Source organism: Musa acuminata, chromosome BXJ1-4 (genome assembly GCF_036884655.1).
Source record: "Musa acuminata AAA Group cultivar baxijiao chromosome BXJ1-4, Cavendish_Baxijiao_AAA, whole genome shotgun sequence".
In the NCBI taxonomy this organism is placed as follows: domain Eukaryota; kingdom Viridiplantae; phylum Streptophyta; class Magnoliopsida; order Zingiberales; family Musaceae; genus Musa; species Musa acuminata.
In genome coordinates, this window is record NC_088330.1 from 34,297,076 (window position 1) to 34,321,491 (window position 24,416).

Below are 24,416 nucleotides of genomic sequence, written 5' to 3' on the forward strand. Positions count from 1 at the left end.
AATTGAAGTAAATATACTCAAAAGCTGATAAAAATCAACTCATTTAAAAAAGAAGGTTTCAAATAGATTTTTTAAGAATAATAACAATAAATTAGGGAGATATTATTTATAAAATACAACAATTCTATTTAAAATTTTTATAGCTAATAAATTAGACTGATTTATCCTATGTTCATTAATATGATATAACTTACTGTTTTAGTTATTTTATTAATTTTAATAATTATGATAAAATAGAAACACCCTTTGAGAAATATGAAAGAGAGGAGTAGGAAAAGAACAAAAAGAGAGATTATTAAAAAAAAAAAAGACTACTTATAAGAATCTCATTGGTCCAAAAAAAAATTGAAACTAGAGGTTTTTGAGGAATTAAAAAAAATCAAAATCAAGCTTGTTAGGAGCAAAAATCAGTATTAAAATAAATATTTATATAACTAAAAAATTTGACTTTTCTAGATAATTAGACAATTTGTATTTTTTTAAATTTGCAGGTGTTGTTATTCCGATTTGATGGGATCTGAGCGACTCCATTAACCAAAAATAGATTATTATTTTTATTTATCTCGTGGTCTTCTTTTTCTTTTTGGCAATTATAAATTAATTATTAATATAAAGAAAGAGAATATAATATATGGATGGGGCCGACTGCCGGGAAGTCGGCGCGATTAAAACCCTTATTTCTTGCCCCAAAGGAGCGAGGTGACGCGAGAGGAGGGGAAAGAAGAGGGGCGAGCGTAAGGCGTACTCCGCCTGCTCCTCTCCCTCTCTCTCTCTCTGCTTCTCACCCTTCTCCTCCCTCCTTCCTTCTCATGGAGCCTCAGGCGGCCGATTCTGGCGCCTCCCCTGCTGCAGCCCCCGTGCAGAAGGAGAGAGAGAGTATCTTCGGCCAGGTGGATCCGTTCCTCATCGAAGCCCTCGAGAATCCTCGCCACCGCCTTACCGGTTGGTTTTCTCAATTCTTGTTCTATGTTGCAATTCTCAGAATGGTTGGCGGATTAAGTGCGTTAGGGTTTGTGCTTATGGGGATTTGAAGGTCCTATTTGTGGTGGGTTCGGAATTTGGGCTCGTACTTGGTTTATTAATTGGATACGTTCCTTGACGGGAGGTGCAGGTGGCCGATCGAACAATTGTGAGTTGGAAATTGGTACATGTCATGTCCGTTGAAGTGCGCTTGGTGTTGGGTTTGTGTTCCATTGTGTTTAGTGTGTGATACTTGTTGATCGATTCGTGTTTTGCCAGTCAAATATTGAATTCTGAATCTAATATGGCTAACAACATGTGGGTTAATACGTGAGTTGTGTTTTATTGACCGCAGGGATCTGTCATCTCTTCATCCTTGGTCTGAAATTTATAATCTGATTTGGGGGAATATGGATTTGATATTTGCTTTCTTATATTTTGGATTCTTTTTTCTGTTGATGAGATGCATATTGGGTTCTTCAAAACAGATATAGCTTGTTGTTTTGGCAGAAACACTTATTATTGCTATTATTGAATAAATTGCTTGAGTTAATTAGTCTTATTACGAATGCCTCTTGTAGATGTCTTAGGATGTCTTAGTTATTCCTAAGACCATTGATTAATAGAATGATATCTGAAATTTGCCTTGGATTTCAATTAAATTGAGGTTGTCCTTGCATTTTATTAGTATTTGTCTTAGCAGGCCTTTATTAGTTGATATTAGAGCTATGCTAGACTTATTGCTGGTAGAGATATTTATTGTTTCTGATATCGAATAGCTAGTTTTGGTTAATTGAGTCTCATTATGAATGCCTCTTGCAAATGTTTTAGTTATTTCTAAGACCATTGATTAATAGAATGATATTTGATTTTTTTTCCTTAGTTTGATTAAATTAAATTATTAAAGTTCTCCTTGTATCTTGTTACTATTTGGCATAATAGTACTGCATCAGTTGTATTGGAGCTATGCTTACATCAATTATTCTACAGAGATGTGTTTACATCAATGTCATATAAAAGTTTTAAAGATCATCACTACATATTTTAATATAGTGATGGACCTACTCTAGTCTTGATGTTTCCCTAATCAACAGGTGGGTGAAGTTTTAGGTAAGACAATTAAGAAAAGAAATCTTTTGAAGAGAGTACTGATGGATTATCACTACATATTTCAAGATAGTGATGGACCTACTCTAGTCTTGATGTTTCTGTAATCACCAGGTGGGTGAAGGTTTAGTTTAGAGTCTTTAGAAAAATTAAGAAAAAAATTATTTTGAAGACAGCGCTGATGGAATTTTAGACTTATCATAAATCCCATGGCAACACCATTCTCTTCATTGACATATTCATTCCATAAGAAATTAAAAGTTACTCTTTTTTCTATCATTTTCTCTCCTGATATATACTCCTTTTTGTTCTATTGGTGCTCGATGTCAAAGATTGTAACAAAGATCAAAGATCTAAGGTGGTTTGGTGTTTATTATCGGTGATAGTTATGGTGGATGTTATGCAAGTAGTGGCGGTTGGAGATGGTGGTAGCAATCATGGTGTGGTCGTGGTTGATGCTATTGGTGGCAATGACAATGGCTGTTATGGCAATGATAGGTAGTAGTAGTGGTAGTGGTTGTTGGTGATGATCGTAGCAGTGGTGATAGTATAGTAGTATCGACAGATGTTGCTGATTGTTCTGCCAAGAATGTTAGTGATGGTACCTAGTGGTGGTGGCTGCGGCAACATTATTAGCGTACATGGTCATTGGTGGAGGTAGTGGTGCTGTTGATGATAATAGCAGCATTGGATATGATGATTATGGTGCTGGGTATTGTGGTGGTGAGTGGTAATGGTGGTGCTGGTGATAGCAGTCGTGATGGTAGTAGTTACCACGATGGTAGCTGGCGATGAAGGTTAATGTGGTAATGATGATGCTGATAATTATGGTAGTGGTAGTAATGACAATGGTGTTTACAATATTGAAATAAGATGATTGTGGAAATAATAGCACTCTAATACAAACATATTTATGCTTATGTTGACTGCATATCTGGCCACATATTTATGTACTATGGTACATGTGTCTGCTGCTTATACATGTCTGTGCTGACCACATAGCCAGTCCTGTCTACCGTTATATGGCTGCATATACATTTAGATCACATATGTGATCTTTTTGACCCTCCAGAATGTGATCTTTTTTATATGCTTGTGTCAGTGCATAGTTCTCATTTGGAACTATGATTTTAGCTATATGCATTAAGCTTTGAATTCATGAGACATCCTTGAGAAATTTTAGTCCTTTGAAGGACCCTCTGATTTCCATTGGTAATGATTTCTACACTGGACACTCAGGATCTTTAATCGGCTATGTTCACACTATTTTTCCTTCGTACAACAACTTTACGTTACCATTTGTATCTCTATCTATCTAGTCTAACCAGTTGATTCCATATCTATTAGACACTTATTATAACTCAAAACTAACTCAAAGATGGTCCTAATTGATCTTTAAAAATAACCAATGAAAATCAGTAGAAAATTGCTTGAGTTGGTTTGCATCACATGTAAGGACTTCCACAATATGGTAATGGGAGTTGGTTGGTTTCATATAGAGCAGCCAAGGGATGGCATCCATGATACCAATTTTGGATGATATTGGTCCTTGTAAGGACTATACGGTGATGACTCAGAGATTAAGGCTAAGATCATATGGTCACACAAGCAGGCCACCTAAATGTATGTGGCTGCTTATGTTGCCATATAACTGCATATGCACTTAGATTGCATATTGTGCTGGATAGTTCCCTCGACAGTGTGGTTATATGATCACAGACACTTATGGGAACGCATAAACCACATTTCGGAACTATGGATTTAGTAACTATGTGCATTAAGCTTTTGCTTACAGACAATATTTCCTCATCATTGCCATGGTATTTGCATCACTAGAATTATTAAGAGGTTGGCTTGGATGTGGGAAGTGGCAGAATGGATCTTATGATCTTGTTCAGCCTACAGGGTGACCAAAATGGTATCCTGAAAGTACTGGGAGCCTACAATGCTTGGTGCTTTGGGGGCGTAGTTGTGTTATATTCAATGTGGTACGCTAATGATATTCAGTATTTGCTGCATAAACTTCCTATAAAAAGATTTAATTTAGCCTTCCTTTTTTTTTGCACTTACGAATAACTAATTGTCTGCTTGTAAACTGTAGTTCTGCGTATGGAGTTGGACATCCAGAGGTTCATGCAGAATCCTGACCAGCAACAATTTGAATTTCAGCATTTACCAACTTCTTATCTAAGATGTGCTGCTCATCGTGTTGCTCAACACTTCGGTCTACAGACCATGGCACTAGAGGATGCTGTAGATGGGTTAGGTAACAGGGTAGTGGCAAAGAAAACACCAGATAGTAAGTTTCCATATGTCTGTTTATCAGAACTACCTGCAAAAGTACCCGAAAACGAGATAATTGAGCAAGTTAAGATTGCTATTCGTCCGAGATCAAAAATAGCTTCCCCAGGTGATGCTGATCATCTAGGAGCTAAAAGAAGTGCAACGAGAACCGTCGAAGAGCGGAAGGAAGAGTATGACAAAGCCCGGGCCCGTATCTTTAGTGGTTCTAGCAGTCCTGAGGTTGGAGGGCCATCACCCCCTATTTCAGTCGATGGAAGAAGCTTGTTTTTGAGCAGAGATGTGGAGTACCAGAAGACTGTTGAAGAAATTGAGAAAACTAATTCTAAAGATGGTGCTTCCAGAATGGCCATTTTCAGAGACCGGGAAAAGGACCGCATTGATCCAGACTATGATCGAAGCTATGAAAGGTGCAGTGCCAACTTTACATGCATAACTTTTTGATTTTTGGGTTGTCTCTATCCTTTCCTTCTGGTGTGTACTATAACTAACCTACAATTTATCAGGTATGTTAGAGGACTTCCACTTTCTCAGAACTTCAGCATGCCGGTTTACAGTATTTTTCAGCCTGCATATTTGTACTATGATGGAGGCATATCTCTGTTTGGTCATTTGCCGATGGATCAAAACAATTTGAACTACAACATGCATGACCCAACTGTCAATGCATACGTTGTTGGGTGTAATCAGAAAATAAATGACGTTGTTTATGTGCAGTGGCCCAGCCCTACAATGATGAATTCAAACTCAATGTACCAGGTGATCCAGTTGATGTGCCACATCCACCGTGATAATTTTATTTATTTGCCAACATAAAAGGTTCCTAATTAGGTGTCTGGCTCATGCAGGCCCCATTTTATCAGCAACATGGGAGTTTCCAGCACACGCAGAACTGCTAGTCGTAGGATGCTCGGTATGACTTATCATTCGATACATTTAGCAGGCATTGGACTTTTTTCATATCTTTCCTTGCAACTCAGGATTCTATATTTAAAGTTAGACACCATGTCCTGTACTATTGATATTCACCAAAACTTAACCAATAGCTCCCACCACACCATTCCATGAACTTAATTCGCTCAATGTGTACTTTGTATCAGAGAATCCGTTGTAAGAGAAAGAAAACAGAATACTCGGTTCTGTTCAGAAGGTAAATGCCATCCCTCAGGTTATCGTTCTCTTGCGATCATGTGTAGGTTATCCTTCAGTTGTGGAATTTCCATTTGTTTCTTCTTGAGCATCCAACAATGTCAAGACAAGTCTAGCAGAATCTCAATTGATCAACCTGGGCGTGCTAGCTTTCCCCATCCCAATCCACCTGCTAAACGCGGGTCTTTTGATACTCCAAGCTATGTGAAATGTCCAAACATAAGTAGCCCTTCCACTGGCATCTACCTGGTCATAAACTTTTCTACAGGAAGAGAGACAGAGGGATGTTATATCCTTGATTTAGCCCCACATTGAGTGTGTCCAAAGACTTTGATTGATTGATTGATTTATGAGGGGTTAATGAGTGTTTTTAATTTGGAATTAAATATTTTGGGCCACATATAGGTGTTTTATATTGGCTAATCCCTAACATCCTAGCGTACTAGGCATTAATATTATCAGGAAGTTACATAGAGGCCTTTCTCTAAGTGACTAGGAAGAAGCAATTTGGGCTTATTATGGAGCAAAACAATGAAGGATAAGTCACATAGAAAGGTCTTTCTCTAAATGACTAGGAAGAAGTAATCTTGGCTTATTATGCGACAAGAAAATAAAGGATAAGTCACATAAAAAGGCCTCTCTAAATAACTAGGAAGAAGCTATTTTGGCATATTATGGAACAAGAAAAATAAAGGATTAATTGAATAAATACACTCAGTTAAGATGCAATGTCAGAGTAAAACTCAATTCATGAAAAAACAGAGCTTGGTTTTTAAGAAGTGTAATTGCACATGAGGTCCCAGAATCCCATTTATTGTGTTGCTTACAGTGCTGCAGCAACACTGATCAGCTTGGTTTGAGGAGCCATTCTAGTTTATGGTGAAGGAATTCAAATACCTGAATCATTTTTGTGGTTTGAGAGCAGAGCAAGTTGTGTTCCTGCTTGTGATATGTTAGGTCTTGGATTTAGATCCATAGATCTTAGCCTATTATTAGCGTTTTAGTTGACTTTATTTGGCTTCAATTGTATGGCCATGAGAAGTTCTCTCTTAGAATGTGCATTGACTCTGTCAAACTAGTGCAGGTCAATTTTGACCTGTGCAAAGTGAATGCCCTTGCATCAAGGTCTATTAATTATATTTTGCTTTGTTTGATGCTAGGATTGGAGGATTCTACACATTGTCAAATCTCTTTCTACGCACATTATCAAACTCTATAAACTACATAGATCTAAATTTAATAATAAATGAGAAAAATGATGTTTCATTATCCTTTATTTTATCTTGAGACATGTCAAATCCGTCCTAATTTTCTATCTAAAACCATTCAAAAACTCTCAAATAAATCATCTTATATGAGATTGGTGTGAATTTGTGCTGATTAACACTCACTATCTTGCTTTAGTAGTAATGAACATTGTAATATCGGACCAGTTGAACCGGTGCAACCCAATGAGATTTAGGCAGAAAACCAACTATAGTTTTTTCCTTGGGATAAGAACAAACGAGACCATTCTCATATAAAGTCAGTCAACCCGTACTCAATCACACAGCTTCTCAAATAGTTTCTGACGTGACACTTGCGGCTGCAATATCACTTGATGTTTCGTGTGATGTGATGGATTTGATCCAAGACCGACATCTTCATTGTAGTAACATCTGAATACAGTCGAAAACAGAGGGTTGGGATGAGCACCTCATCTCGTCGGTACCCCTCGCGACGTGTGAGCCGACGAGAGTCCCACCATGAATGAATGAAGCCTAGCTATCGACGGCCGACCTCCGCTGTAGTCCTTGCAGTCATGTCTGTTCTACCCCCGGCCGTCGACCCGAGGAGCACGACGCTGCACCTGTTCATCAACACAAGCGTCTTTCGAGGCCAGACCGGCGACAACATCATATGCTCACCATGTCACACACCACCTTCCCAAGTACACATCCAGGTCACAGTTGCTGCCCCTACGAAGGACCACCTGCCCTCTGCTCCTCCCATGGATTCCCCGGATCGCGTGGGAGTCGCAGTGACCGCAGGTGTCGAGTTTGGTGGGCGTTGTCGTCGTCGTTGACGCCGCGGTGTCCCGCTCGAGTTCGGCCATGGAAGGAGGAAGAGGGGGACGAGGAGAAGGAGGAGGGTTGAAGAAGGTGCGGCGTCATGTTAGTTGTCACCGGGGCGTACATGCATCACTGGTCCCCGAGCAGGCTATGGGAGGGAGCTCGGAGATGGAAGGATAAGATGGGTCCCTGCTCTTGCAAGCTCCTCTGCAACTCCATGTGACACGGTTTGGCATGGTGTCGTCTAAAGACGAGGCTTTCCATTACTACGGGTCGAATTTGATGCGAAAACTGCTGTCATCCATGCCCGGCCTGTTAACTACATGCCATGTACAGATGTTGCAAGACTTGGAGGGCAAAGTCTTGTTCGTTTTGGCCTATTATATGACAGTTCATTTCTCTACCCCTCGGAGGGAGAGGGAGAGGAAGAGGGGAGAGGTAAGAGAGAACAATGACCGGTAAGGCACATATTATAATTGACGGTTTGACGATGATGGCAATGGCAAGAATAAAAGGTGGTTGGCAGAAATGACAAATATGATATAATTCGTAACATATTCGACCGCATTGTATAATATAATAGTCACAAGACAATGTAGTTTGAGACAGACACTGATATATTAATGCACAAAGAGACGAAAATTAATTGTCGTTGAATGCATAGTGTTTATATGTACGGAACAATCGAGTGAAAACCAAAATGGATGATGCAACATCACTTAGGGCGAAGGAGTGCAGACATGTTGTAAACTGCATTAGATGCAGTGATCAAAGGCATGAGGTGATGGAGAAAGGGACTTGAAACCGAAGCCAAACACTGGTCGAAGTAAATGGCTAGGGTTTCTGAGCCTCTCAATTGACTCGGCCATGAGACCGAACTAGAGGAAGCTGCACACCCCCATTCCACTGCATAAACCCCCACGCGACCCATCCAGAACTAGAGGGACCCCATGGCCAGAAAAAAAAATATTAGAAGAATAATGTTTTATTTATTTATGTTAATTTAGTTCTTTGGCTTCAGCTTTCGTAAACAATTAGCTTAAGCATGAGCATGAATAAATGGCATGCATTCATGATGATGACCAAATGATAAAAATGAGGCCCATATCTCGGCTTAAAATTGGGTATCATCTGAGGAGGGTATTATTCCATGCCTCACATCAACGAGGTGTGATGTGACACCCACCCTTCTTCTACGTTGACGTGACCACCATCAACCTATGGATGACTCCCGAGGGTAGATGCACATTACACCACGAGGATCGTATTCCTTTGTGTCATAGGAATCACCATGTCCTCCGACCTAACTTTTCGTTTGGAGAACATCAATCGCCGAATGCAGCTCACTACTGTTTATATACGTAGGGTTCGTTTCTCTCTCTCTCTCTCTCTCTTTCCTTCACTGCCATGATCATGGTAGTTTGCACCGCGTGAGCTGCATGCACGTACCATTTAGTGGACGAGTCATAAAGAACCACGTAATTTAATTGCCATGCAACATAGTAGATTAGGATGATCGCTTCAATTTATTTGGTTTGATAAAGAAGATGTGTGGGGCTAACATAGATGAATCAATAGTTCCAAGTAGTACAGATATACCATGTGATATGACAGGAGAGAGGAGCCATCAGAATCTGAAGTGTAGCTGCTGAGACAAGACAAACGGCGTTTGTGTTCTTGACTTCAGTACTGCATGCGGAGACAAAAGGAGGAGGAGAAGATAAGAAGGGAGATTGTTTGGTTTTGAACAGGAGTTGTGTTGGGAAGAGGAAGACGAGTTTTGCTTGAAGAAAACATAAGCAGGACCTGTAGATTTTATGGCCTTTAGTGAAGCCAGTAATAAACATCAACGTCTGCAGGTCACTGCGGTGCGTTGATGATCACTTTGTTGTCGACCAAGAACTGAGTTGAGTGAATGCAGATTTAGGCAATGCGAAGACAGGTCTTCTTTAATTGTCCTACGACCCAACAGCTCCGATCGAGATGTCTCAAGCAATGCATCGTCAATCAACAATGCAATATTTTGTTCTTTGCTTTCCATCTCAGGACCTAATTGTAAATATAAAAATTATAAGGGATCAAAATGCAAAAAAAAAAAAAAACAAAGTGAGAAGAGAGAGAGAGAGAGAGAGAGAGAGAGAGAGAGAGAGAGAGAGAGGCGTGCCCTTGTTTATCAGGGATTCGGTTTGATATTACATTGAATCGGATCAAGAAAAAATATATTATGTATTATTTTGAGTTCTCTTGTATTCCTGTTAATTAGATCGGTATATAAGATTATAGATTGACTAATTATGATGTTCTTAAATAATTTGATATTTATATTATGAAGAAATAAAAGAAGAAAAATTGTCATGTTGGAAAAATAAGAAAATAAAAGGAAGCATCTGAATAATTATATCGAGGATATACAATTCGAGTAAGAATTAGATGACTTTGTTGAGTCTGTTTTCATACAAAAAAAATGCATGTGTTTGAATTTATAGATACATGATTTATGTGATTTACAAGTTATTTTATTATTTAAAAGTATTACAAAAAAAATTATATGTTGGTAATTTCAAAAACCATTTTATTTTAATCATTATTTATTATTTTATAAGTATTTTTTATTTAAAATTATTGTAAAGTATTATATATGTTGGTAACCATGAAAATATTTTTATCAAAATAAATGTTTATCGATTTTTAAAAATGGTTGTTGTATTTGAAAAAGATAAAAAATATATAATTAGTATCTAATTTAAATGATATACGGTTTCATCATATTAAATAACATGAAAATTTTTTTGAAACTATTTTCTAGAAAATAATTGATATTATATTCCATGATATGATAGTTGTATGTGGTTAATATAATTATGATCTGAATCCTATCAATGAGGATTATATAGTGATTGTATATTCAGAGATTAATTTTTTTTGTCCTTGACATATGAATATATAATACTTATAAAACATGATTTAAAGTTTTATAATAGAAATATATTGTGATTATAACTATCAATACTACTGTGATTTCTATTCTGACATGTACGTATGTTTATGAATCCACTATATTTATGTTTATTTATGAAAAAAATAAAATATAATTAAATGTATGTTTTTCGGAAAAGTATCCTAAGCATTATTTATATGATTTAAAATACATGCGAAGATAAAGTTTTTTTGTGTAAATTGATTAAGTATGAATAAAGTATTCGATACCCATGCACATTTCAAAAGCATATATTGAATATATAAATAACTCATATGTTTTAAATAAAATATTTACCTGTGATAAGTTTTTATTAATATTCGAGTCACTTATAGTTTGCTCATATGATTATTTCTTAATATTCTTTAAGGATTAGGTCATTTTTAGATACAGATGGAAGATCGATTTAATAGTCTTTCGCATTTTTGTAACAGTGATATATATATATATATATTGTTTGGAGGTTAATAGCCGCATTTAACTTTGCGTTCTCTATATAATCGAAACATGTCCAACCCCTGCAAGCGTAACTCCCGTCTTGTCTCTCCGACGCTCGTTCCCTGCAGAGCCACAATGGCCCAGATGCTACTCTCCATGAAGGCTGCGTGCAACACTCATGGGCAGGACTCCTCGTACTTCCTGGGGTTGCAGGAGTATGAGAACGACCCGTATGATCCGAAGACCAACCCCACCGGGATCATTCAGATGGGCCTGGCGGAGAACCAGGTTCGCATTCCGTGGATCGCCATCATCTTTTGCCGGCTCTCTCTCTCTCTCTCTCGCTTACTCTTACCCTGTCGATCGTGCAGCTCTCTTTCGATCTCATCGAGTCGTGGCTGCAGCGACACCCCGACGCGGCGGGGCTAAGAAGAGACGGCCGCGTCGTGTTCCGAGAGCTGGCTCTCTTCCAGGATTACCATGGCTTACCTGAGTTCAAGAGAGTAAGTGCTGGGTTCGAACAGATAGAGAGGGATGTCGCGCTTCTCTTTTGCCGCATGGTAATGCGATGCGTGCGCTTCTTTGAGATCCCGTCTTCACGTTCTGCACAACGTACGTCTGCAGGCACTGGCGGATCTCATGGGCGATTTAAGAGGCAACAAGATCGAGATCGATCCGCGAAAGCTCGTCCTGACCGCCGGAGCCACCTCTGCTAACGAGATTCTCATGTTCTGTCTCGCCGAACCCGGCGAGGCCTTTCTTATTCCTACTCCATACTATCCAGGGTAAACACATCATCTCTCCCACTGTTCATAAACCTCAGTAACTCCGCGACTAACATCCGCTAAACACAGGTTTGACAGGGATCTGAAATGGCGTACCGGCGCGGAGATCGTTCCTGTACACTGTTCCAGCTCCAATGGGTTCCGAATCACCAGAGCCGCCCTCGAAAAAGCCTATCAAGGAGCGCGAAAGCGTAATCTGATAGTAAAAGGAGTTCTGATTACCAATCCTTCCAATCCATTGGGCACGACGATGAGTCGGAACGAGATCGACGCCCTCGTCGACTTCGTCGTCGCCAAGGACGTCCATCTCATCAGCGACGAGATCTACTCCGGAACGACCTTCGACTCGCCCGGGTTCGTCAGCGTCACGGAGGCTATCGAGGGCAGAGCACACGTAACGGATCGCGTTCACGTTGTATACAGCCTCTCCAAGGATCTCGGCCTCCCTGGCTTCCGGGTGGGTGCAATCTACTCCAACAACGAGGCCGTGGTGGCCGCAGCTACCAAGATGTCGAGCTTCGGCCTCGTCTCTTCCCAAACCCAGTACCTCCTCTCGGCTCTGCTCTCCGACGAGGAGTTCAGAGGCAATTACACCGGGGAGAACCAGAAGAGGATCAAGCAGCGGCACGACCGGCTCGTCCAAGGCCTTGGGAGGAGTGGCATCAGCTGCTTAAAGAGCAATGCGGGTCTGTTCTGCTGGGTGGACATGAGGCACTTGCTGCGTTCCAACACATTGGAGGGGGAGATGGAGCTGTGGAGGAAGATAGTGTACGAAGTGGGGCTCAACATCTCGCCGGGCTCCTCCTGCCACTGCGACGAGCCCGGGTGGTTCCGCGTCTGCTTCGCCAACATGTCGGCCGAGACACTCGACGTCGCCATGCGGCGGCTGCAGGACTTCGTGGCCTCCGGCCAAGCCCACGACGACTGCAGCCACCAAAGGAAGAAGCCAATCCTGGGCAAGTGGATGCTCACCTTGTCATCCTCGGACCACAGGTCGGAGAGGGGATGGTAACAGTGTGAATTACAGTTCTCCACATCCAATCTCTTATTTTTGTTTGTTTCTTCTGATCAGAGACAACGAATAGACTATTAGTTCTTCTTCTTCTTCTTCTTTCGAGCACAGTAAGCCAAAGTGCACAACGTTTCATGTTGTTTTTGACTTCACATCGTTGAAGTTGACTCTTCTCCTTCGCATTCAACGTGAATGGGTGTTGGGCTATGAGCTCTTTGTCCAAAGTCAAACCCTATGACACGATGTGAGTGACAATAAATTAATGACATTAATTTATTAGACTTTCTTTTTCTGTTACTCCTCAAGAAATCAAAGATAGCGACCGAATTATGACACATTTTTTTTTAAATCTTTTCTTCATTCTTTTATAATGCATATATCCTAATTTTACTGCACATAAACCAAATTGAACCGAACAATTTGCTGCGACAATAATGAGTCCCTTTCCATGAAGCGCACTAAGACAGTGGCAACTGGCGAGATATATATATATATATATATCCGTCACTTTCATTTTTGTTATGATTCTTTACGTCGTGATTCAGCAAGGGACACAACTTAGTTTGTATGATTACTCAAAAGAAATGTTTTACGGAAAAGGGACGGAGGATTATAGTCGTCATCTCCTAGGGTGCTTTCTGTTAGATCCGCGAGGAGTTCTAAGTCCTGAGTCCCTACATAACAGGTCAACGTCGGAGAGGGGAGTTCATGCTTGACCCCTTTGAAGTTTAAGTCAGTTTTGTAAATAGTCAATTCTATCCCCCAATATCTACCTAGGGATGGTTTTTATATATTTCGTAGGGAGTCGGCTGCCCTTGTACTTGCTAGTGTCTATCGATATTTTCATCAGGCAGTTTTGTCTATTCTGGGGCCATCCTCCTGACCCTATGTCTTGTGGAGTTCTATCATTACTAACAATTATCGCTTCGTTCGAATGGCGTGGACATGCTGTATGTCGCTTCGGAGCCGAGCAATATCGCTTCTAAGCCGAGCTGTGTCACAGTCGTTCCTGAATCGATTTATGTCATTTCAAACTGCTTTAAGATATACGCCCATGTCTTGCGGGGTTCTATCCTTACTAACAATTATCACTTCGTTCGAATGGCGTGGACGTATGCCGCTTCGGAGCCGAGCAGTATCGCTTCTAAGCCGAGCTGTGTCGCAGCCATTTCTGAATCGATCTGTGTTGTTTTGTACTGCTTCGAAATATTTGCATTACTTTGACTTGAGTGGCATCACGTCTGATTTGAAGTGATTGCCAATTAGGTGGTACCATAATATCCTATATCAATTATATATATAAATATAATAAAAGATCATGATATAGGTAGATACCAAATGATAGGTTTTTATTCATTATATTCTTAATTAATTTATGATTTAAGCATCAATCACATATTTAAGGGTATAAGGATTGTGTAATTTGAATGCATGGATGAAAAAAATCTCTCCCTCAAAATTTGTATAAATTTATTTTACCTCAATGAATAAAATCACTCATCTTCTCAATAAATTTTTTAATTCTTCATAGTACCAGAGTCCTCTTTGCTTAAAAAAAAAAAAAAACTTCTTTCCTTCGTCCCCTTATCCCTTCCCATTAGAACTTATTCGACTGCTATCACTACAATAACAAACCCTTGGTGATCTGTACCTATATTGGAGTTTCTCGAGGGCACCTACTCCCTCATCTTCCTTGCCGTCGACAAGCTCTTTGTCGCCGATGGCTTCATCCTTGTCACTAAGGTTTTCTTCGGATATCCATCGTGACTCCCACGACTCTGTTCATCGCAACTCCCCGATGTTGTCGCTTACTACTGCTGCCACAAAAAGCCATCTCTTTCACTCCATCAACTTCTCTTGCTATCACAGACGTCGTCATCACCCTCACTAGTACCATCGTTCAATGCCACACCTAGTTGTCAACCTTTTTATCAACCATAAATATTGCCATCGACATCGCAGGTGTCTTCAGACACCTCCTTCGATGCAGAATCCAGATCTACAGATATGAGATCTCCCAAAGTCAAAGCCTTACCTGTGACTTACCGATGTCCTTGATCATTGATCCCCGTGACCTACCAATGTTCACGACTTATCATCAATCAATGCCATAATCGATTGTTGACCTTCCCATCAACCATAAAATTTGTTGTTGACTTAATTAGAGATTAGATCTCTATCTTCTACCATCCATTAGATCATTAATTGGTTCTGGATTTTTCTCGGTGGATCACAATATCTTTTCAGCATATCTTCTTCATCTACATCTGATAGTCTAATTAGGGTTTCCTAAGGAAACAATAGTTCATCTCAATCTATAAGAGTTATATCCATCAATGCAGTAACTCTAATCCCTTTCAAACTATTTAAAGATGGTAACTATGTATTTTAGCGAGCACAATTGCAAGCACAATTTATCAATCTCCTCTTTGAATATGATCTATTTTGTTGCATCAATGACTTTCTTAGTTGTTCATCAGAAAAGATCCAAATACTAGGAGAACCTATCCCACTAACAAATCATGATCACAAGTTATGGTTATGACAAGACCATTTTATTACATAAGTAATTTAAGCCTCAATCATTAGCTTCATAATATCACTAATCTCTTCATGTAGTATTATAAGAAACATGATCAAAGTTACAAACTATCCTCACCAATCGCTCTAGCACTCATATATTATCTTTTATTTACTTTGATAAAAATAATACAAGAGAAAAATACTATTGCTAATTATATATAAAATCTAAAAATTATTATAGATAATTTAGCTTTAATATGTTATCCCTTGAGTGATGAAGAAATCTAAAAAAACATTTATATGTTTTTTCTTTAATTAAAATCTATTTATAGTTGAATTTTTCTCTGAAGTAACTTGTGTTTCCATTAATCTACTTTTTATTTAAAAATATAAAAAACTCATTAATCACATATCATATCATATCTACTCCAACAAAAAGAGATGTCACAAAACTGTATCACAGCAATCCAAACCCTCCAAGAACAGCTTGTGAAATGATAGTGTTGCCATTCAAATGTCACAAGAACTAAAAGATGAGTAGCTCCTACGACCATAATGAAGGTTGACTCCTGGGATCGTCAAAACACTTTGGTCACAGAAATTTTCTTGTGTGCAGACCATACGATGCTATGATCGATAACATAGAATGACAAGTACATGTTTAGGACTTAATTATTACATCTTAGAAGATTATGACTCCATCAGCAATGCTGCAATTTTGTTATGCATCACCACTTCATGAAGATGATAGAATACTATCAATGATAAGACAACAACTAGGCTTTAATTACAGTCTTCTACAATCACAAATATTGAGTATTGTCGCCCACTGACATTTCCACAACTCACCTCGATGCTTGTACTCATTTACATGCAACAATGTGTGTAGCTCCGATTTATTTCCAGTCAAGCATGTCCAAGAGCCACAAGACTTCATTCTCAGAGCTTGCAGCATCGCAGAAGTCGATCTCAATGCCAAAGACATCAGTGATTCTGAGGGCATTGTTCGCCATAAACAACAGGGAGACCCAAGCCCTGATTCCAGATACAAACGGATGTCCTGGTGCAAAGTTTAGGTAGTCGTAAGCCAGTGCGCGGAATGCGTTGCCATCTACGTACCCAAAATGGGACTGGTTCACGATTCGTGCTATTTGATGTGTATCCTTGCGACTCACGAGGATGGACACGGTGATCATCCGTCCCAACGAAAGGGAGAATCTTGGCTCGACTTGCATTGTCATCTTGTAATCATCACTGTCCAGATGAACCTTGAGCGCATCAGGTATTCCTGGAGGTGGGTTCTTTATCCCTCTCAGGAGTGCAGTGCCGGAGACAGCTTCAGAAAATACCAGTCTCTGTTCCGACCAAAGGTCGATGTAGAATTCCAAATCATCAAAGGAAAGCCTTGACGGGGGAAGCGGCTGAGGTGGCTGGGATCTGGAGAAGGTCACAAAGAGGTTGTGGTAGCTCAAGGATGGAGGAGGTCTTTTGCAAATGGAAGGCCATCTCTTGGAGCAGACGCACTTCCAAAAGTAATCATCCCTGGCAATATCTCTCCATTGATGGCATACCAGCATGCAGGAAACTAGATCTTCACCATCAAGTAAAGGGAAGACAGCCTTCAAAACCTCACCAGATATCAGATCTTTGGTCATTGTAGATGGTGCTCAACAGCAAAAAATAGTAAAGAAACTGGAAGGTCCAAATCAAAATCCAAGGTTTGTTACTTTTATGATGCTGAGCATGAATATGGTGTATCAATACCAGATGTTTACCTGCATTGTAGAAGAAAAAACAGATCATGTTACCAAAAAGCCTGCCACAAGTGAGCTCCCTAGATCAACAACACTTTGAAGGTTAATGAAGCTGGTAAAATGGCCAGGTATAGATTATAGAAATTCAGAACTACCTGGGATAACTGTTACAATCTTGTGCAAAAGTTTGCTAACCTTGACAACAAGGTTAATTAAAGATAGGAGTTATAATGTGCAAGGTATCCAGACAGTGTTGGCACTAGTTTTTTAATTAAATTCCAGAATCATATGGTTCTTGAGTGAGTTAAGGGGCTCATGACTGTCAGTCTTAGTATAATTGTAATAACAAAAGTGTAGGAGGGAAGGCCTGAAAGTTAAGAAAAAAATTCTGAGTTGTATTGTATTTCATTTCATTCCTTTTAAAGATAACACCTCTCATGCATTCATTCACTGTTTTCCCAACACCATGATGTCATGAACGATATTTATCAGAACCAGAATGGATACCAAATGAACCTAGTGTTGGGTCAGTGTGCCATTGCTCAGCCCATAGGTCAATCAATTAGACCACATATTCTAAATTTAGTAAATATATACTACAGAAATGATAAAAATAACAGAAACTAATAGAAAGAAATATTTAACATTAACAAGATGCAAGCTAGCAACTTTGAACTTTACTCTGATTCTCGAGACCCTTTAAGATTTTTTTTTTCCTTTTATCATTTTTTGACTGTCTAAAGTCTACAAATAAACCCAACAATGACAATTAGAAATAAGATGAAGAGCAAGCTTAGTCGTTTCCAAAGCATTTGAAAACTGAACCAAAATAATTGGAATGATATGCTTTTCCAAGTTAAACTCAGTAACTCAATGGTAGGAAAAGATTCATCTATCTGACCCAAATAGTTGGGATCTCATAGCTTACTGTTGTATGTTCATCCAGTTCACAGAAATTGACTAGTTGGATTCAATTGAATTCAGATCATTGATGTAACACCCTCATTTCCCAAATACTTGCCACTTTATGACTTTGTTGTTGTTATTGATGCGACACCCGGAAGTGGACAAAAACTAAGTTGACTTATAATGGTCTGATGGGTGGGCTTAAGCATTTTGGGCTAGTGGTTTAGGCCCAATGAAGTTAATAGGCTAGTTATCCCATCAAATTGGGTCGTTATCAAAAGTGACCTAGTATTGGAGCATCATGAGAGGCTTGAGTAAGAAAGACTATCTGCGAATCTGGGGCTAGAGGACATATCACAACGTGGAGTTGCTACCGGGTTATAACTCACCAGCAACATGTTGGGGTTTGAATAGTTTGATTCTAAGCAATGTTGAGACTTGACAAAAACATCAAGCTTTTAAGTAGGAGGGATTGTAACACTTTAATTTAGTCCATATTGAAAGTAGACAAAGATTAAGATTAACTTATAAGGGTCTAACGAGTATACTATTATTAATTTGAACTTAATCATTGTCCTATCTGGCTGAATCGTGACAAATGGTATCAGAGTCAACCAATTATTGGGGCATGGTAAGGCTCAAGTAGAAAAAACTACTCATTGTTGGTGCCAAAGGGCATGTTACAGCCTGGAGCTACCACTTAGATATGCCTCACCATGCTAAGGTTTGATACCGAGACTCTATTGGTCCTTGACGAATACGTCAATTCCTTAAATGGGAGAGATTATAACACCTCAATTTATTCCCACAGTAGAAATGAAAGTAAACAAAGACTAAGATTGACTTACAAGAGTTTGATGAGTGTGCTACTATTAACTTGGGCTTAAATATCCTAGGCTAGCGATTTAAGCTTAATAAAGTGCATAGGCCAATTATCCTATAAGTCTACGTCCTGACAATTGACATGTCCAATACAATAGCTAGATTGAATTGCCAAGGATCTGATTTTGAAATTTTCCAATTGGATCATCCAGTCCAATCTAGTTCCGAAAAAGGCCACTATTCCATAAACTATGTCGAAAACATCAAGTAGTAGCCGACCAATCGATATAACTGCTATCACTATTTAGTATCTTCTGATGCATGTAACATCAACTTAATATTAGATATCACAAAACATTTCTACCTCACAATCATTCTTCTTAGCTATCAAAATATGATATTCATGACACATGCTTGAGTAATAGTGTCTTTTGTCATATTTAAACAATAGGTTGCTGCTTGAAATCTTTGGTTATGCTTCATTCAAAAATTTAATTTATTCATAAATGATGCATATTCCAACAAATTTATGCCCACAAAGGGAGATAGAATAAAGGCATGGTTTACTATGATTTACTTTACAGCAATAAGACAAAATAAATTGGATAAATAAGTACCCTTTTATAACCAATTTAGACTACCTAAATCCAATAAAAGATAACATTAATAGCAAAAAAAGCATTAATAAAAAGGGTGTATCTATGTGTGGCTACGTTCTAGAAGCAAACTACTGTGTGAATGTATTGGTACATTGTGATGGGTATCACATGAGATACTTCAAAATTCATATAGTACATGGGTAAAACCATTCATCTAGGCTACCTGAAAAATAAACAACAGTATTGATACCAATTTTCATATGACGAAACACCAGTGAAACTTGGTTAGGGTAATTAGCAAAATCAAAGAAGGGGGATGTAATGCACAGAATCATTTGTCCTTATTAAACTTCTTTCATTGACCTAATTGTATATAAAAACTTTTCAATTTATTCATATCTATCGATGACAAAAGCTTAGTATTCTAATATCGGCAAGGAGGCGACTTACCAACATTAGTGGCACAACACCACAACCTACCGAACAATTTTATCTTTGTTGAGATAATATTTATCCACAAAAGGGCCCCAGAAGGTAATCAATAAGGCTGCAGGAAAAAATAAAAATGGTTTTTGAGAATTTGCATGTGATCTATCAGCATCAATGAATGAGAATAAACCAGCGAAATGACAATAAGACTCGTCACTTGGCACAGTGACCAACTGCTCTGGAATAAAGATTGTTGAATGCTGTCTACATTTCAGGCGTATAGTCAAAAAGTCCCAAGTGACAGTAGTTCACAAGTTCATATGAAGATGAATTTTTGAACAACACAAGAGTATAAATAGTGTGGATATGCAGAATACACAGTACTGCCAAAAGATTAAAGTTCAAATCCTCATGGTTAATGTTATGAACTTATGATCATTTATAATTATAACAGACAAGAAGCATAACCAGTATAGCCAAAAGATTAATATGCAAGTCCCCATGGTTAATTTTATGATCTTACGATCATGCATGCGGGTAACAACTCTAGCGCACCAATCCTGCAAAGCAAATATCAGACAGGAAACATGGAGAACACACCTTTGGACTAGAGACAGTTAAAAAATCTGGTCTCCAGATCACATGATAGTTAGGCTCCAAAAATCACCCTTACTCTATTTTTGTGACTTAGGAATCAAGATCAATTTGTAGAATCTAATAACGGACTCCAAGCCACAAGTCCAGAAATAAAATTGGAATAGCCTCATGCAAAATGAAATCAGCACCCGACCTTGATCGCATGTACTTCCACAGTCTTGTGCATTACCAAATTCCAATTTTTAGGGCATAGAAATAACAACCAAAAGGCAACAGAGATCGAGAAGAACTAAACAGCACGTCATAAGAAATAAAATGATGCCTTAAAGCAAATAATTAGGGTGGAAAATACTTTCTTTGCTTAATAATACTAGAAACCCACAACGATCCAAAGATTTCCATGGATAGGAAATTTCGCAACATAAGCACCCCTAAAAGAACTACGAACAATCTCCTAGCAATCTCGCAAACAAAAGAGACTCGAGAAATAAATCGAAATCGACTCGAGAACTAACCTAACCCAATTTCCCAAAACGGCAAGGAGATCACCCCTAAAAATGTCGCAAATTCGAACAAAAGAATGGACCAAAGGGGAGTACCCAGGAACTCGTGATGTCCATCGACCGATCGGTAGCGAAGAGAATAATCCGCGTCCTCCGTAGGGCGATTGAACCTGGAATCGGCGATCGGGCAATTGGACCTGGAATCGGCGATCGCAGTCGCAACGGGGAAGCGTGGTGAACACCGTGGAATGGGGAGGCGACACTGCCGTTGGCGAGGAGCCTGCCGAATTAAATTGTTATCCCAATTACTACCCATGTGTTTACTAACCATACTGTAGTCATGGGTCCCACATGAGACTTCTGTGGATATCCAATGAGCACGCTAGTAGGAATTCAGGTCGACAATCGTTGGGCTCGGAAATCACAAAGATAGGGCTAGGGAAGGGTCGTCTGACCAATCACAACCGTCCGATTCCTAGGCCTTCCATCATCCGATCAAAAGATTTTATTTGGGGCATTTTTGCATAATTTACCCTCTCATACATATGTAATTACCTTTACGCCCCTATCAAATGTTAACTGTTATTATTACCACAGAACATAAATTAATAATTCGTTTTTATATTATTTTAAATGTAATTGAATCTTAATATGAATTAATAATATGATAATTTAATTTAATGTCAACCTAATACTAAGATATGAGTAGTGTATTATTATATAAAATGATAAGTCTCTTATTTTAAAAAAAAATCATTTACTGAAATATTTTTTATTTTTAAAAATTCAATCAATTTTATTTTATTTTTAGAATTTTTTATTATACATCAATAAAAGAAGAATCTAGAAAGTAAGACACCATAGGAAGAGCCCCACCCAAACCCCACCACCATGGGTTTATGAGTGTTCAAGAGCCCATACCACAACCAATATTTAAATAGTAATAATAATAATAATAAAATGAAACCTCAGCTGACAAGGAAGAGATAAATATTTCCTTGCCACCATCATCAAGTGTTTTGTCTGACACTTGTTCTCACTGGACTCTGAGGAGCTCTTAAACTCATTGCTTTTATGCAGTTCCTTTGCTTTCTACCTCTACAGTCATGGCTGCTGCTTTCCTGCTCCTCACACTCGCTCTCGCATTGTTTGGTGGTTCAGGTAAGCTGTAGGATACTGCCTCATTGTTTTCTTTTTTCCTCCTTGTTTTGGTTGGTTTTCCAAGTTTAGGATCACATATGAATGGCAGAAAAATGGCTTTGGCATGGGGTTTTTCTTTCTTTCTTTTTTCGTTAGTTTCCCAAGTTTATGATCTCACATGAATGAGAGAATGATGGTTTTCTTCCCTTTTTTTCATTACATCAACTAAATGGTTAAGGTTGTCTACCCATTACTTGCAGATGTTTTTTTTTCTTTTGATTAGTTTTCCAAGTTTAAAATCACAAAGGAATGACAGAAAAATTCTTTCTTTCTTTTTCTTTTTGTCAGTTTTCTTAGCTTATGATCTCACATGTATGACAGTATGATGTCCATTAAATGTCCATTTTCTTCTGATGCTTCCTTCAAGAACACAGTTATGACAAATTTCCTCGAGGGATAAGTCACTTCTTCAACAACTCCTTTCTTCTCTCATTACATGATAAGACTAGTACATAGAACAACAATTTGGTGCTTTTACAGACACTAAGGACTCCAATACTGGAGAACATTTCGACTTGTTATTCTTCTTTTCTCCTTTGTTGCGCTTGCTTGGTTTTCTTTTGTCATGGTTGGCCCCTTTAATCATCTGCTACCTTGTACATGAACTGAAATCTTGTTTCTTCTTTTTAATTTCTTGTGGAAGATGCTGCTTGGTGTGTTTGCCGGTCTGATGTGAGCACATCTGCTCTGCAAAAGTCACTGGACTATGCTTGTGGAGCTGGGGCTGACTGCTCTCCTGTCCTACAAAATGGGGCATGCTACAACCCCAACACGGTGCTTGCTCATTGCTCTTATGCTGTGAATAGCTATTACCAGAGGAAGGGTCAGGCCCAAGGATCCTGTGACTTCGCTGCCGCTGCAACACTTACCTCCACAGATCCAGGTGAACGAAGCCTCCTCTATAACACACACTGTTTACATTACGTTTGCCACTCGAAGAGGCCATTTAAGAGGAGCAACTCACATTCTCTTCCATGTTGTAGGGGGGAATGGCTGCACATATCCTGCAACTCCCAGGTACTTCCCCTTGAGCTTGTACAAAACATTGCTGTTATTTTCTTAAGGATCTTTAAGTCCTGCTTTGAATGAAGATATGGAATGAACCTTTGGAGGAGTCAAAAGGTTTTGCTTTCCTGCCATTCTCAGCTTTTCTTTCTATCCATCCCAAGGGAATAGTGTGATCTTTGTCCTTTTCAGCTTCCTGAATCCTCTCCCCCATACAAAGAGTCTAATTCATCACACTCTTCTTTCGTTTGATTTGCCAACCTTCTTCTCCTTGAAGGTAGCTCACCCTCCCGGTCCTGCATCTTTTAATGCCTGATCATCCATGAGTTATATGGGGGACAAGTGAACAGAAGAAGTGCCATCTCAATACAACAAAGATTGTTTTTTTCCTTCTTGTTTACGTTGTTGTGATCATGACATTGTTTCTCTTCCACTCTTTTGCCCTGCACCAGTGCTGCAGGAACTTCGAGCACCCCAACAAGTACAAGCAGCACTCCAACAAGCACAAGCACCACAACTCCTACAACCTTCACCCCAAACACAGGCACAACAGGGAGCACTGGAGGTGTGCTGGGAGGACTGGGCCCATCAGGAACAACCAGCAGCTTGGATGGGAGCCATGGAGGGATGCTTATGAGGGCAGAACTGTCCTCTTTCCTCTCAGCTCTCCTGCTGTCCTCCTTGATTCTGCTGAGTATGTGAGTCCACATATCTAAGCTGTCAGGGATCAGATCTTTTGAGAAAGTGGTAGTCCATGTGCATTTACCTAGAGACACTCCCCCCACTAGTTATTGCTGCTTAGTGGCTGCAAAGGGGGGTTTGGTTCCTTTTTTATTTCTTTTGGGGGGTGCATGCTTTCTTTATGTATTTCTTCATAGACTCTTGTCCTTGTCTCTCTCTCTCTGTCCTCTCTCTGTCTCTTGTGCAATGCAAGGAGACAGTGAGATTTATTAAATACTTTTGATGAGGTTATCATATCCTTCTTTTAGGTTAATGTGCTGCCACTTTGTTTTATTTGAATGGTTGGTATAATTGTTTTTGATTCATGTGGGTTGTGTCTGCATGGAGTTCCTCCTGACTTCTGTGCACTTTCTTAATGGTCACAGGAGCTTTCTTACCTGGAGAATTTGTCTTGAAAGTTCAATTTATATCAAACATAAACCCAAGAAAACACATTTCAGCATGCGGATTTTTGGATAGAAGGAAACTTACATGCAAACACTAACATTTTCAAAATATTTAAGTTGGTAATAGTACATTCAACTAACTATAATCATTAATTTAGAAGGTGAGATTAA

General features: G+C 39.1%; 4 protein-coding genes across 5 annotated transcripts; 3 read left to right on the forward strand and 1 right to left on the reverse strand.

Moving 5' to 3' along the window:
- Nucleotides 1-660: 660 nt before the first annotated feature.
- Nucleotides 661-5,551, forward strand: LOC103975543 (uncharacterized). Its single transcript, XM_009390539.3, has 4 exons — nt 661-942; nt 4,169-4,778; nt 4,875-5,127; nt 5,217-5,551. The coding sequence occupies exons 1-4, from the start codon at nt 810-812 to the stop codon at nt 5,265-5,267; spliced, it is 1,047 nt and encodes a 348-aa protein (XP_009388814.1). The 5' UTR covers nt 661-809; the 3' UTR covers nt 5,268-5,551.
- Nucleotides 5,552-11,097: 5,546 nt separating this feature from the next.
- Nucleotides 11,098-12,816, forward strand: LOC135656917 (1-aminocyclopropane-1-carboxylate synthase 3-like). Its single transcript, XM_065175882.1, has 4 exons — nt 11,098-11,271; nt 11,355-11,486; nt 11,608-11,768; nt 11,838-12,816. Exons 1-4 carry the CDS (start codon nt 11,119-11,121, stop codon nt 12,778-12,780), a joined length of 1,389 nt encoding a protein of 462 aa, XP_065031954.1. The 5' UTR covers nt 11,098-11,118; the 3' UTR covers nt 12,781-12,816.
- A 2,962-nt stretch (nt 12,817-15,778) lies between these two features.
- Nucleotides 15,779-21,186, reverse strand: LOC135656891 (F-box protein At5g39250-like). Of its 2 annotated transcripts, XM_065175880.1 has the most exons (3): nt 21,010-21,186; nt 19,835-19,931; nt 15,779-17,078 (listed from the first exon to the last, which is right to left on the reverse strand). In XM_065175880.1, exon 3 carries the CDS (start codon nt 16,956-16,958, stop codon nt 16,200-16,202), a length of 759 nt encoding a protein of 252 aa, XP_065031952.1. In that variant the 5' UTR covers nt 16,959-17,078; nt 19,835-19,931; nt 21,010-21,186; the 3' UTR covers nt 15,779-16,199. The 2 variants fall into 2 exon arrangements, with proteins under 2 accessions (XP_065031952.1, XP_065031953.1); XM_065175881.1 differs by lacking the exon at nt 19,835-19,931.
- Nucleotides 21,187-21,934: 748 nt separating this feature from the next.
- LOC135656932 (PLASMODESMATA CALLOSE-BINDING PROTEIN 3-like) lies at nt 21,935-24,158 on the forward strand. The gene is made up of 4 exons (XM_065175887.1): nt 21,935-22,074; nt 22,757-22,996; nt 23,097-23,130; nt 23,571-24,158. Exons 1-4 carry the CDS (start codon nt 22,020-22,022, stop codon nt 23,818-23,820), a joined length of 579 nt encoding a protein of 192 aa, XP_065031959.1. The 5' UTR covers nt 21,935-22,019; the 3' UTR covers nt 23,821-24,158.
- The last annotated feature ends 258 nt before the right edge of the window (nt 24,159-24,416 follow it).